General features: G+C 39.4%; 1 protein-coding gene across 4 annotated transcripts in view; it reads left to right on the top strand.

Moving 5' to 3' along the window:
* The window catches only part of AKAP7 (A-kinase anchoring protein 7), a 90,622-nt gene extending 76,137 nt beyond the window's left edge, over positions 1-14,485 (top strand). For 2 of the 4 annotated variants that reach the window (XR_010830389.1, XR_010830390.1), the window contains 2 exons: positions 12,237-12,951; positions 13,189-14,485. Coding sequence is in view for 2 of the 4 variants with exons in the window: in XM_066994278.1 (XP_066850379.1) it covers positions 12,237-12,439 (203 nt within the window). In the remaining 2 variants the exon portion in view is untranslated. Of the gene's footprint in view, positions 1-12,236; positions 12,953-13,188 lie in introns of those variants that run through there. The other 2 variants (XM_066994279.1, XM_066994278.1) reach the window with 2 other exon arrangements.
* The last annotated feature ends 368 nt before the right edge of the window (positions 14,486-14,853 follow it).

Below are 14,853 nucleotides of genomic sequence, written 5' to 3'. Positions count from 1 at the left end.
AAACCCGTGTTACAGCCAGCCGAGAAGGGTGACACGCTGAGCGCCAAACACCGCTCTGGTGCCGGCACAAACAGCCACCCCAATTTGGGTGCCCATTTACTGCGACCTGTTGTGCTGCTCTGTGGCAGGTCGTACCGGCACCTGGTCCCTGTGGGCTCAGAGCGGGGCCAGTCGCAGCGTAGAAATCGTAACATATGGAGAAAAACGTGTGTTACAGGAATAGAACAGCCTCGCTCGGGAGGGGGAAAGTGTTATATGCCCGATATGTAGTAGTTGTCTCCTCCTTCCTAACCTGATGTTTTGAATGTGCTTTTTTTCACTCTTGTACTGCCTTGATTGTAATGCTTAATGCCTGCTAATTGTGTGCTTTGTTTTCCAGTGGAGAGTGGTATTCCTGGAAGCAGGCAGGCGTGCTTTAACCTTTCTTCTGGAAACATTTAAAGTATTACAATGAAAAAAAAAAAAAAAAAAAAAAGTCTGCACAGCCTCTCTTAAAGATTACTTTTTTCTTCTTAATTATATATGGTATTTCATTTTGTTTTGTTAAAGATCTCTAGGAACTGAAATCTGGACAAATAATTGGACTGTCAAACTTGACATTTTCCTACTGACCTGGAATGATCAGGAGGCTGTACTCTGATCCCTTTGAAAAAGGGGAGAAAGCAGGTTTCATCCATAAGAAAGGTTCGCCTTTGGGAAAGAAAAAAACACCAAACGCTCTCTCTTCTCCTTCCCCTCCCAGCAAGATAGCGCATCACCAGACCTATGTTTTAGCATAAACGATGTGCATGTGGTGCCAATTAAGTCTGCCCCAGAAAAAGCAGTGTAACTTTTGTCGTGGAAGTGCAAGAGGCACAATAGGAGCGGCGGAGGGCACGGCCAGTGTTGCACTGAGAAGGCTGTGTTCAGCTGGGGCCATCGGAGTTAGGGCTGGTAACGTGCAAGAAGTTTGGAGGAAGGGTTGCTTCTGCTACAGAAGAAAATTCTCCACAAGCATTGTAGGAGCCCAGGCTGCTCTTCCAGAAAATGGCTGGGGATCCATGGAGCTACAGCCGATGTGGTTTCTGAGTAGAAGTTTAGAAAATAGCTACAAAGCCAGAAGGCAGGAGGAGGAACTGGTTAACATGATTAAGCAACTGTTAAGATATCATGGGATTACTTCTATTACATCATGCAAAATAAGAACAAGAGAGAACATTTTGTATGTATTTCGGGAAAAGCTTCCTGACAGTGACAGATGCTGGACTGCAGAGCAGTCTCTACATCTTGCGGTATTGGGACTGAGATTTTCAGATGAATGCAGACAAATAAAGCAAACGAGGCAGACAAATAAAGTAAGCAAGGCAAACAAAGGTCCTTGGTCCAGTGAGTGGTTGTCCCTTAGATAACACTGGTCTGCTATTATTTGCTAAACACGAGGCAAAATGGAAAACAAGGTGTGTTGAAAATTATTGTAATAAGGCGTACAGACTTGGTGTTCAGCAGCTAATTATTACTGATTAAGTAATGTTTCTAATTGTTCTTGCTATTCCTAATACTTGAGTAAAGCTGTCTTCGTGTTTCTGAAAGCTCGAGTTGTAGAATTGACAGAAGGGACTGACTTAGCAAGGAGATTGGGGTCTAGGAGGGGGGTCGCTTATGCTGTGGAAGTCAGACTGGAGAAAGGGATAGGAAATTATCCTGAATTAACAAAAGGATAACGGGCTAGATGCCATAAATATTGTTTAAAATCTAGTTACCTCCCACCGAAGGAAACATTTGAATATAGACTAAGTCCCCGGGCCTTAAGAATCTAGAAGTGTAACACACTAGCACGCTTCTGGGGCTGCCAAAGTTTTGTAATAGTTGGTGCTTTTAGGCTTGTAATTCTGCTGTTAGCGCACACAGCTGAACTTTGTCAGGCTCATGCCCCTGCTTGGAGCCCTCGTGAACCTTAGCATTTGCCATTTTACGTTGATACAGAGAAAATTTGCACCTTATTATGTATCTTGTCTGGATCCCAATCTACAAAGTCTCCAAATCCACTGTTAGCTTTATCTTTCCTGCAGATGATTTAATCTCTCTGAGTATCTGCCAATCTCAGGTGAAATTCACCTGGCCACTTGCTTAGTTTCCTCTGAGTTAAAACACTGAGGCACGGATAATTCATTTACTCTTGCTAGAGAACTTGTATCCTTTTGCTAAGAAGAGAAATGTATTTTGTCATGGTCTATTACTGTGTTACTCATTCTGTTTCACATAATAACAATAATTTTTTAAATGGCATTTTATTCAATTTTCTACTTTAGTACAAAGCACAAGGATTGAACAAAGCCATATTAAATATCAGGCATGTTTTTTGCAGCACTTACTGTGGCTGAGGAGAATCAGTAAATGCATAATATTTTTTGCTGTCTTAAAAATCCATTACCACTCAGCGTAGACTAATGCAATCAAAAAGGTTTCTTTCTTCCTCCCTTCTCTCTGCTCCTCTTTTACTTTTCACAGACACATCAGTAATAGAATGCAAAAGTTTTTTTCAGCACAACGTGAAAGTTTTTCTTGTAGTTCCTCTAAACATAATCTGAGGCTGAGGTGAGTGCGATGATCAAACACCTTCCTGAAGTCCAGAGTTATCTTCTTTTTGTTAATGTGAAATTAAATACAGTGTGTGCATATTTCAAACTACTCAATCCTCTAATTTAGTGAAGTAAATGTTGCTTTATGTTGACCCCACTGTGTGTGTTCTCTCTTATAGTGGGGCTGGACAATGTGGAATGAGGGCTGGGTATGGCAAGGATGAAGGGCCTGATATAACACAGCCCAGGCCACTGGGACATTGCCTGTCATGCTCACTTCAGTGCAAGTGAATAGCAGTAATACTAACTGTTTCCAAATGAAGCTCAGCATTTTGCTTTGAAAGATGAATTTAATTCCCTTGATCCTTTTTTTAGCCATAATCTCTATACAAGGTGTAAAATAAGAAGAGATTACAGGATTAGACTCCGGATAAAAACCCGTTATGTGGTAAGATGCATCCAAGTGTGAGGTCCTACAGCAGCGGCAGAACAGCTGGCTCCAAGTGGTGCTGCACCCAGGCCATGGGCTAATTCTCAAGAGCTCTGGTTACTGCGATGTGGTCACTTCGCATAACCCCCTGAGGTATAGATGTGCTCGCATTCTTGGAGTTAGCACCGCATTGCATTGTGCCATGTGACCGAAATGTGTGTTTACCCATCTCAGGAAATCTCAAAGCCATGAAAAATATGATCCGCTCTTACGGGGAACTGTTGCCCAACTCCTTCCTTTCTCCACATCCTACTGAACTTTTCTTGGCACTTGTAGCCAAAAATAAAGTGGGGGAGCTTTTTCTGTGTGGAAATAGAAAGGCAAAGGGAACTATGGAATCAAATGCACTGGTATTTAGCTGGAGTGAAGAAAAAATGCTACTTCTGTTTTCAAGGCTAGTTCTGAATGTAGTGAAGAGAAATGAAAAAACTTTTTAGATTGAATATCAAACCTTTATTCCTTTACCTTGAGTTGAGAAAAGACTGAGGAAAAATATTACTTTAAAATAAGAGGGGAGGAAGAGGCAAAGATGAAACTCCAAATGAGAGCTGTTTAACCTAATAGAAATAAAGGACCAGAAGAATGGGACAGTTACAATTATTAGGTTGATAAGGACGAAAGAATCAAGTTGGGAATACTCTGTCAATAGAAAAAATAAAATCTGAGAATGGAAGAAGGAGCAGAAAGAGAACAGAACAATCAATTCTAAGGCATGGTAATCAGCAATCAGTTGTACAGTGTAAGCTGGTAAAAGTTGTGATGGTTAGTTCAGTTTTTGGCATTGTAGAGGTATTTTTCCAACTTGATTTCATTGAAGTGCTAGTACAATAGGCTTTGATTCACTGAGTTTGAGGAAATAGAAGTATGGGGGAAAGAGAGAGTGAGTTATTCTCTTGGTGGAGTGCATTTGTGGAGCTGTAAGGAATCTTGTGAAAGAGGTGTTGCTGTTAGGTAGAGAAATATTAGCTATGTTCTTAACAAGTTTTATGTTGTTTATGAAGAAAGGGATTTTACGGCTCTAGGTTTTTCACATAGGAAGGATGTGAACAGTAAGGCCCACTGGTTTAGACAAATAATCAGGACTCAATGCTTCTTGATTTCTAACAGTGAAACAGACTGTAGAATAATGTTATGTTTGATTAAGTGATTGTTGATCAACTTCAGATATATGTGTTATTCATACATAAAATAGGAAAGAAAAAGAAGTGTTGTCTTCTAGAATCCTTATTCTATTGTTGTGTGTGTGTGTGTGTGTGTGTGTGTGTGTGTCCCCTAATCTGGTTATTTTATGTAAAGGATTGATTACATTAAATTTAGGTTTATGACACAGTAAACTGTAAACTATTTTTTTTTTTATCCATACATTTCAGTGGTCTCTCTATACACTGTGCTCTAGCAACAATTTTTAGATTCCTGTGAATTACATTAACTGTGGTTGTACCTTCATTATTATTAACAACTCTCTAACTAGCAGCCACTCTGATATCATATGGCTAAGATGACCAAAAACCCCATGACAGAATAATTTATTATGACCAAACATTTATCTGAAATCATTGCTTAAAATACCAGATTTCTTTTTTATTTGACATCAAGATTGTGTTCTTGCAAGTGAGTATATTTGGACTTTGAGAGAAATTAAAGCTGAGGAAATGTTTGTGAGTAGTTTTGAGTTCAGAACTGTAGCATGTAAATACAGGGCTAAACTTTTATGGACTAATCTTTCCATGTGTCAGAAATGAATTTCATATTTACAAGCCTTTCATAAACCTATATGTGGTAGAGCAGAGGACACGTACACACATATGTGGCAAACAAAAGGGAAGTAAGAAAGAATCATGCTATATACTTTACTTAAGGCAGAATATAAATAAAGGGGATTGAGATAGGAAATGCTCTGATGAGTACTTAATGATGTCTTTTGCAATGAGATTCAAATTGACTTAAGGGTATTATGTTAGTTTACCCAAAGCTATTAACAAAATCAGTCAGATTCTGGAGGCTTGATCCATGAAACAAAAGTCAGCAACAATACTACTCTTACATTCAAAAATACATAACTTCATGGTTTGCCCAAGAAGCTGATGAAGTGGGTTCAGCTCCTTCATGCAAGATTCTGGGAAAGGGGTGAGACTCATCTGTTTAGACAACTTTGGGTTCATAGAATCAGAGAATCATTAAGGTTGGAAAAGACCTCCAAGATCATCTGGTCCAACCACCACCCTACCACCAATGTCACCCACTAAACCATGTCCCTAAGCACCACGTCCAACCTTTCCTTAAACATCCCCAGGGACGGTGACTCCACCACCTCCCTGGGTAACCCGTTCCAATGCCTGACTGCTCTTTCTGAGAAGAAATTCCTCCTAATTTCCAACCTGAAATTTGTAGTTGTAGTGGTAGTTGGGTTGTAGTTACACGGCCAGTTCAAGCTTGCGTGAGATGCTTCTACCAAAAGAACTGCCTTTAGCCTTCTGTTAGATTTAGGTCCTAATTAATTATGATTAAAGAGATGATAAAAACCATCTTGCAAATTGCATTTTCCATAAAAATTGCAATTAATTAAAGTATTTTATGGACACTATTGGGCATTCTCTTTAATAGCAATTATATCTACAAAATGGTTTTTTTGGACAAGATTTCACCTTCCTTCTGCAGTTCAAGCAATATGTAGCTGTTTCGCAACTCACGTTGCAGTAATTGAAATAATGAAATGTTAATGCTTGTTGATTAAAATTTGACTTTTCTCTCCATAATTTACAAAATATATTCAAAACTGGTTTTCCTGAGGAAAGCCATATTATGTGAGAGACTGTTTGATAGCATGAGTTTGTATGGAGTCTTGGTCTGAGCTCAGGAGAAGCAGCCCAGTGCTGAACAATGCAGGACCAGCTTGCTGACCTTCACTTGACGCTTGGTAAGATCCATCCGTCATATTTGAAAAAAACAGGTTGCTTTTTGTTTGATTTAAATCTACTTCATGGTAGCATTAAGAAGTCCCAGCCAAAATAGAGTCTTTAGGAATCAAAACCTGTGTATGCCGTGTTAGTTGCTGCATGTGTTGGGCCTACACCCCACGCAGCCTGGTGACCTGGCTGAGTGATTTTTCTGCCTTTGAGACCGGCCAGCCCTGTCTGTGGTCACTGACAAACGTGGTTGATGGGGGAGCAACATACGCTGTTTGCACACTGCGTGGCATTTCTTGAGGGCTGCTGAAGACCTAACCTGTGCCACAGTTGAGCTTTAGACAAGCCATGCTTCCTGAGAGGACAGGGAGGCCTGGTCTCTCTCGACTTCCTTCATGTCTGGCATGAAGCCACTGGACGTGGCTATGGATGGCGAAGAGGAGTGAATAAATCCATCCAGGGGGCTCAGTTCTCCTGTGGCCAGCATGAACAACAGGTGTTTGTGTAAAACCACTTTTGTGACCATGATGTGGGCTGTTTTCTCGACCTGCCTGTCAGAAAGTCGAGTAAAGCTTGGAGCTGTTTAAAGCAACCTTCTTTCCTTCAGCCATTAGTGTAATAGCAAACAATGGTAACATAGACTTGCTTAAAATTAATGAATTCATAAGATTTTAAACTGCATTAGGGGAATCAGGAGATTTCTCTGTCAGCAGGTCTCATTTAATAGGAAAATAAGGAGAGGTAGAGACTTAGTTATCTTTAGTTATGATTTAGGTTTGTTGTTGTTTTGGAAGGCTCATGTCTGTGGTATCACATCCTTCAGTGCTCGTAGGAGGATGAGTAGGTTTAGCAGAGCACGTTCTGTGTTTCTCCACTTGTAGGTAGAGGTGTTCAGAAACCTTAGATCACTGAGCTTTGAAGGGTTTTGTCTGAAACAAAGCAAAAATTTTCCAAATTAGCCAAGCCTCCAAATCCAAGGCCGCCTGCAGGTATTGTTGCTGTCCTCCCTGAAACTGGCAAGAACATCATATTCCCTGAATAGGTACAAGAAGTTCCTCTTCACTAGAAATTCATGTTTTTGTTGGCTATATTCCTTGATGGATCAAATCAAATAAAAAAATTAAAATCCAGCAAACTAGAAACCCATTAATTCTGCACAAAGAGATGATTTGTATTACCCTGTTAGGCAGTCCTATATGTACAGAACAACATACTTAAAACCAAAAAAAGGCTTTTCAGATGTCCAAGATGAGCTAAACTACACTTGCTGCTTAGCATCATTTATGGGAATATGCAGCAATGCAAATGTCCTTACCGTAATGTCATAACATCATTATAATTTCACCCTTCCTCTCAGCGCTTTATTTGTGCCAATTTCTTAAGTGACCGCCTGAGACATTTCGTGAAAGTCTTTCCTAATTAACAAGGAATTGTTTAGGGTTGTGATTTTCCTGCTGATGCTTATTGTGCTGATTAGATATGGGCACATGCTCATGTTTGTGTTCATTACATGTTCTTGACTGTGCTGGATGATTCACAGTCTGCTGCAACGGGGGGAAGTATACGGTCTGCTGACTGGATGTAGCTTGTAATTCAGTTTATTACGGACTGTGGACTCTGTCTTGGCAGAATGAAGGTGATGGTATTTTTCTAATGCTAGAGTTTTGTTAATATATGTGGCCTATCAAATTTATCTGAAAGTCCTCAGTAAAGAAAATGTTAAACACATTGGACTGATACCTAGGACACTGCAGTTCGGTGTGCAGATATAGGAACCTCATCAGATTCTGACTGATGTCACTGAGATTTAATTTAATTTTGAATCAGATTCTGCAGACACAAAGGTATATTGTAGCACCAACTAGATATTTCCATGGGGTGAAGCAGGGTGTGGCAGCCTTGCAGTAGCCTACATCTGCCTGGATGTTGTGAGTAGAAATAACGTCTTCAGTCTTAAGTCGTTTCTGATAACGCAGAGATAGTGAGCCATGTAAAGGCACAACCACCGACGTCACAAGCTGCATGGATTCACATGGCTGAAATCTATCTGGCAATGGTTTTATTGGCCTTTCTCTGTTTTCTCCAACCCCATCATAGACAGAAATAAATGACAGACATCTGCTGAAGGTTTCTTAGTGTGCCAATAATTAGGATAGTGTCTCTTTCCTTCCAATCTCACCATACTACACACAAACAAAGCCTTCCCCTCTCTACAGAGGAGGTAATAATAAATTATCTTTTGGTTAGTGGTTATTATGACTTAGAGTGGACTTCTCAGTCACTGAGAGGTCACCCGCAGAAAGGGAGTCTTGGTGAAATTGAAAGCTTTGCGCGTATACAACAGTGAGTTGGCTCACTACCTGGGTGTCAGCAAGAGATACAGTGTAAGTAGAAAAATTAAGTTTTCTAGCATTTCTTCCTTTCAGAAGGATTTTCTTAATGTTTAGTTTTTTGAAAGGTGGCTGAAGTCTCTTGTGGGCTTTTTATTTCTAGATTTTGCAAAGAGAACATTAGAAAATTGATGAACTAAATGGGAGATAGAGGCATGTCTGTTACCACAGTAGTCCCCAGGGCACTGCCTGTAATCTCTGCTTTCAGAAAACAGACTTCCCAGCTGGTCTTATTCACCTATTTAAAATACCAGCAGTCTCCTTCATAATTTGCCGCATTTTTTGTGATGAAAGGTTGTTGGAAGCAAAAACAAAACCATCAAGTGTATTAAGGCCAAGAGACAAGGACTGCAGAAGTTTGGCTTGGAATGTAGCTGGTAAAAGGCTGTAAAACTGGCTTTTCTTGTAAAATGGAGGTACTATTGACTCTTTCACAAAAGAGTCAAAGTCACAAAAGGTAAATCTCACAAAAGCAGACTAGTAATATAAACAGGGATAAACTGTCCTGCCTCTCCAAACCACAAGGATACCTAAAACAGGCTGTATCAGGACCATGAAAAGGCTGTACCAGGACCACCAAAGGTGATTTGTTCCAGTGCGTTATTTCAAAATCCAGATCACAGTCTTGTAAAAATGTAAGGGAGTGTAGAATTGGAGAGTAAACCTAGTCTGGTAGGGAGATGCAACACTGAACTTGGTTGCAACGTGAATTTGGTCTCAACGTGGATTTGGTTGCAGGGCTCCCATTCGTGTCCATAACTAACAGCAGCACGTTGTGGCATCATAAATCCCCTTTCAAATAATTCTGTGCATTCTCTTATGAGAAAAAAAAAATATTGTCATTTCAGGACAACAGGTATGCTTTAGTTTCAATAAATAATAAAAAAGGATGCATGAATTTAAATATATTCACAGAATATGAATTTATTTTCATCTTCTGAAAATTAGAGAATTCTGGGATAAACAAAATGGAAGCTTTATTTCATTTTTGTTCTGAGCCATATGCAGGAGAAGGCAGTGGAAGGGTTTTTTATTTTCATCATTCACAGAAATATAGTAGTGACATAGTCCGTACTAATAGGCCTACTGCAGATGCAAATACAGTACACATGATACATCTGTTCCCTTTTTCAGAACAGAGTTTACAAAGTAATTCTGAATTGAATTTTTAAGCGTCCCCTTCAAATCCAAAACTTCCTTATCATCAATGACTTTATACTGATATTAGATAAGTCATGTAATATAAGACAATCTACACAAAGAAGCCTTTTGCAAACTAATTATACATATAAAAAGTAGGGAAGCAGCAGATGCAGCATGGAGAAAGATATATGAAGACATATACATTGAATATTCACATAAATATAGATGATCAATACCTGTTATTTTTACCTGACCTATTTCTTTTTGTTAATGGTCATGAATTACAGAATGGTTAGTTTTGTACCGCAGTACAAAACTGCCTTGCCAATGAACTTTAGCATTGCGCACATGCACGCACACACACAAGTGCAATTTAGGGAGTCTAAACATATAAAGAGATGATGAGTGAATCATATAGTCCCGTGTGCCAGGCCACAAAAGTGACTGGAAGATAAGTCCAGGGTTACTCTTCGTATAAGGATGTGCGCGCAGTCACACGTCAGTCAGGTCCTGTGTAAGTCTTCCCAGCTGGAATGCAGGACGGACTTACATGGTACTACAGACTGCTGGTGAGCCATGGAAGTCTCAAATATTAGAAATAAATAAAAGCCACAGATCTGTTTTTTAAATTTATAAACTGTACTTTTGGAAGGCTCATTTTAGATATTTCAGATTTTTTTTCATGCTTGAGAAATTAGTGAACCATCTACTTAATAAGAAGTTTTTAAATGCAGTTTGTGCATATATATATATATAATATATATATATATATGGACTTGCTATATATGTGGAAATGACAACTGTTTTGTAAGAATGCAGAAAATACTTGTGAAAGAAGAGCACTGTCCATGCTTACAATATAAGAATAATACATAATGTACTATAAGTAAAACAGCATTCTGAACAATCACAACTGTTTTGGGGTATCTGAAGGCCTCTGTGGCTGATTACTCATATTCTGCATATTAAGTAGGGTCAGGTGTTGGAGTCGCTGAGCACCAATTTCCCATTGATTTTGTTTAGAGTTGCTTGGACAGATCGTTAGAGCTGTGTGAATAATAATTTCTGTGATTCACTGGCAATTCTGAGAAATCTGAAACTCTTAACTGGAAAGCACAGTGCTAGTCTGTTTATTTGCTAGGGAAAAAAAAAAGTGTCAACCAAAACATCTTGTTTCAGTTCTGAGTATCTTTAATAAAAGCAAAGGAAATTTGGAATCAAAGGGTTGCATTCGGAGAAGTCCATGGGATCAGCTCATAAAAGCTTGGAGGAGCTTTTCCCATCTTTTTCCAAAACCTAATGAAATGTTGTGCCCAGGTCTAGGCTGATCGCTCTTCAGCTGGAGACCCCAGTTCTTGCTGTCCCACAGTAGCAGCGCTGCAGAGGCCCAGAACTGGAGGAGTTTGGTCTGTCCTCCTGTTCCAGAGCAGGATGCTCTTGCTAATAGCTAACAGAGTCACTGCCTCTGGAAATGAAGGCTTCTGCGTACCTCTCCCTCTTGAATCCCCATACGATCTATGTTTTATCAGTGAAATTGCTCACAAATTCTACAGTCCCCTAGGAAGACTAATAAAAGTCTTTTATATCTATAATCTATATGTGCTGGCAAACTTGAATAAATTTACATATATGAAAAAGAACAAATTTAGATAATTGAAGAGTACAAAGCTTAGTGCTGAGAACATACAATAGTATCTCTTCCACCAGATGTGTGTGACTAAGCAGCATCTTATTACTGGTTACAGAACGCGAATTCTAGAAAGGGCCATTAAAGATATGGCCTTTAAATGCACAGGGAGAGAAACGGTTATTTACCTAGTGCCAGAAATTGCAAAGTAACAGGCACAAATTATATGGCCGGTGGAAACTGGACAGCGAAATCCGCTTTTCCTCAGTTACGTTGTTCATAAAAGGAGAATGCTGTAGTAGGCTGTGTAAGTGCTTAGGAAAATGATTCGTGGAAAAGTACTATTTCAAAATGTGTTTAGTGTTATATGGGAACCCTCATTGTGTGTACAGTTATTTAGTTGTGTGTGTTTACTCCTGTGAATCCTTAACAAAGCAGGGAGACGCCAGCTTCTTGCTTTTATCAGTAGATACCTATGAATAGACTCAGCACTTGCATTCCTTCAGTGTCAGAACTTTATTGAGAAAACTGAAGAGAGATTGGGAGGGGGTACATGTTTTTTCCAGGTTTTATGCTTTGTTTTAAAATAACAGTAATAAAAATTTTTAACCCTGATATTAGGGTATTTTAACCATTTTTTCCCATGAGAAACTCTTGAATGATAAGCAATGGATAAGTAAGGTAGAAGCTTTCAGATTTATTAAGCAAACTCACAAAACAGGGGCAGCTAGACTTAAGAATTTTACTAAAATGTAAATTGTGTGTCATATTTTTCATCTTTGCCCAGATGGCATGGATTATTGGTGACCAGAAGAAATGACGCCTCTTACTCTTCTAAGCTGACTCAGTGCTCCTAATGTTAGTCAGTGGCTTACAGGAGTGTTACAATAAAGATAAGAAGTGAAATATTTTTAGTCTGATCTACTGTATACATCTCATGAAACACTTGATTTAGAGCTCGTGGAGGGGGAAATTATTTTACAGTCAGGAAGAGGCAGTCTTAAATCCAGCTAATAACTTGAAATCTAGATGTCCAGCTCAGCCAGAGGCTTCTGGTACAATTACAATTGGCTGCTGTCTTTCCGTGGCAATGAATTCCTTCTCTTGTCTGTTGTGACACAGGTGAAAAACATGCAGCAGAGCCGGATGATGCAGAGCTGGTGAGCCTCAGCAAAAGGCTGGTGGAGAATGCAGTGCTCAAGGCTGTACAGCAATATTTAGAAGAAACGCAAAACAAAACCAGACAGACTGATGGAAGCCCTGTGAAAACTGAGGAAGCAGCTAGTGGCACTAAGAATGAGAGCGACAATGACAACAGCAAGTGAGCACTGTGCAAAAGCCCAGGAGCAAATATCCCACCGAGAATAACCACAAAAACATGTCCCGGCTCCTTGCTGAAACTTGCTAAGTGGTGCTGGGTGACAGGCACTCTGCTTTGTGAGTCTCTTATCAAAAGTTTGTTCTGAACCGAAGGACACTGCCGACGAGTCTAACAAGTGCTGGCGTTGCTGAAAATCTGTCGAATGCTGAGAGGGATGGACTGTGGAAAAAAGGCAAGAATGGTGAATCAGACAGCTCCAGTCTTCACTGGCTCTTCACCAAGAGCCCCTTCCTTGCTTTTGGAGAGAAACTGAGCCCTCTGTGTTTGCCTTTCGGGTTGTGATGAATGGCCACGGAAGGGGCCTCGCCGTATGTGGAAACAATGCCCTCCGTGCTGCTTGGCGCTGCCACAGGGCTGCTCGCTGGATGCGAGAGCACATTCTGTTTCGTAGTCAGCGGTGGTCATCCCAGGCTAAAAATTACCACTACAGATATTCCTCGCAGATACTATTACACAGTATGTAATATAGCAGGAGTTTCTCTTAAATGTGACACTGTTCTGTTCTGTACTTTGTGGTAACATTTGTTGATGCAAATTGTATTTTTTTTTGACAGAGAACCTTTTTATAAAAAATCAATATGGGAAAAAGCACTTAATACTGTCCAAAACAGATATGATCTCTTTTTCTCTGTACATTAATGATTCTAAGTGACATTAGTTATTATAAAACGTTATATTGTTCTTCTCCTCTAGGAAAGAACCGTGAAGCAGACTTAGTAAAGGAAGCTTTGCACAGAGAAACACAGGCCCTGTTATCCAGACTGAATCAGATAAAGGAGCTGTTATCCAGTCCAGAGATCCGCATGAAAATTAGCAAAGAATTGTTTGAAGACAACTCTAACAGTAAATGGAAAAGTTGTATCAGCTCTGGATTGCCAAATGCATGATTGTAAATTGCTGTGATGTGAGATCTCACCAGGTTGTTCGAAGACGAAAAACATTTCTTCAAGAAATTTTCTTATCCCTGTTCATCTTTTTTTTACTGAAAATACGATTGGTGTAAATGGCTCATGAGGAATATACTGAAGTACTTGCACAGAACGAGTATAGTTCATCATTAAATACAACTACTCCTCAGCACCACTTTGAAACACACATGAGTGTGCAGGTAGACAACATGATTCCAAAGTGGAAAACTACTGGCGTCAAATAAAGCTGAGCAAACACTGTGCCCTTCCTTTATCATTGTGAAAAATTTAGACTTTTCTCATAGATTCTTTCTCTAGCAGTGATATACGAATATTAAAAATATTGATGCTTTTAAATACTTTAACGTGTGTATTTGAAAAAAGCTCTTTTAATTATCTGCCTTTTGTATACATACTGGCATTTTGGGTTAGCACTGTCTATTTTTATTTTTTTTTAACAGCACTTGAATACATGTATAGATGCTGATATGCTGTTTCTGCTTATGTTTACACTAACACAAGAATGTTTTAAATTTCAGAATGAAATTCAGACTCCACTGATCTCAATGTCAAACTCTTGTTGGCTTTAATGGAGTCAGGATGCTGCAATTAAGATCTCATGAAAATAATAATATTCCTCGGGGTGATATTTGCCTTTTCATTTTTGTAGAACAATGTTTTATGTTTTCTGTTTTTGATGTCTCCTCCATCTCTACCTTCAGTTGCCTGGGGTGGGGTGTCAGTTTGCTCTGTGGGGTGTCATTGTTCCCTCCGTACACCCACAAGATTCAGCGAAGCTTTGGATGTACAATGCAGGAATAGGTCCAATATTTGAACTTTTTATAAATATTGTTTTAAATTTCCTCTGATGATAAAAGTTATTTAATACGTGTTGTGATTGGTATCAGTTTTGTGCTGTTAGAACAGCTGTGTGCATATTCTTCATTGGTCTCAAGCACTGGTCATTTATCTCATGCTTCATGGCTTATTTTTTTTTCCTCATTTGATATATAACAGTATATTCTGAAATGTCTCATACATTTCTCAATCCATGCTCACAATAAAGTATTTCTTCCTTTGCACTCTGTGTATGTTTTCACCCATCTCCAAATGGATTTTTAATAAAATGAGGTACTTTGCAAGTAACAAAACTGACAGAACCATTGCTTGGATGAATCACCCCCACAATGCTGACTGCAGGTCTCGAGCCAAGACACTGAGCTAGAGCTTGGATGCTGAAATCATGTGAAGAAATTTATGCAGATAAGCTAGTCTCAAGTCATGGATTTTAAAAAGCCACCAGGAATCACATTCTCTTCTTTGAATCACAGAGTCGCAGAATCATCTAGGTTGGAAGAGACCTCCAAGATCACCAAGTCCAACCTCTGACCGAACACTAACAAGCCCTCCACTAAACCATATCACTAAGCTCCACATCTAAACGTCTTTT

This window comes from Anser cygnoides, chromosome 3 (genome assembly GCF_040182565.1).
Source record: "Anser cygnoides isolate HZ-2024a breed goose chromosome 3, Taihu_goose_T2T_genome, whole genome shotgun sequence".
In the NCBI taxonomy this organism is placed as follows: Eukaryota; Metazoa; Chordata; class Aves; order Anseriformes; family Anatidae; genus Anser; species Anser cygnoides.
This window is presented reverse-complemented; position numbering and strand designations above follow the sequence as displayed.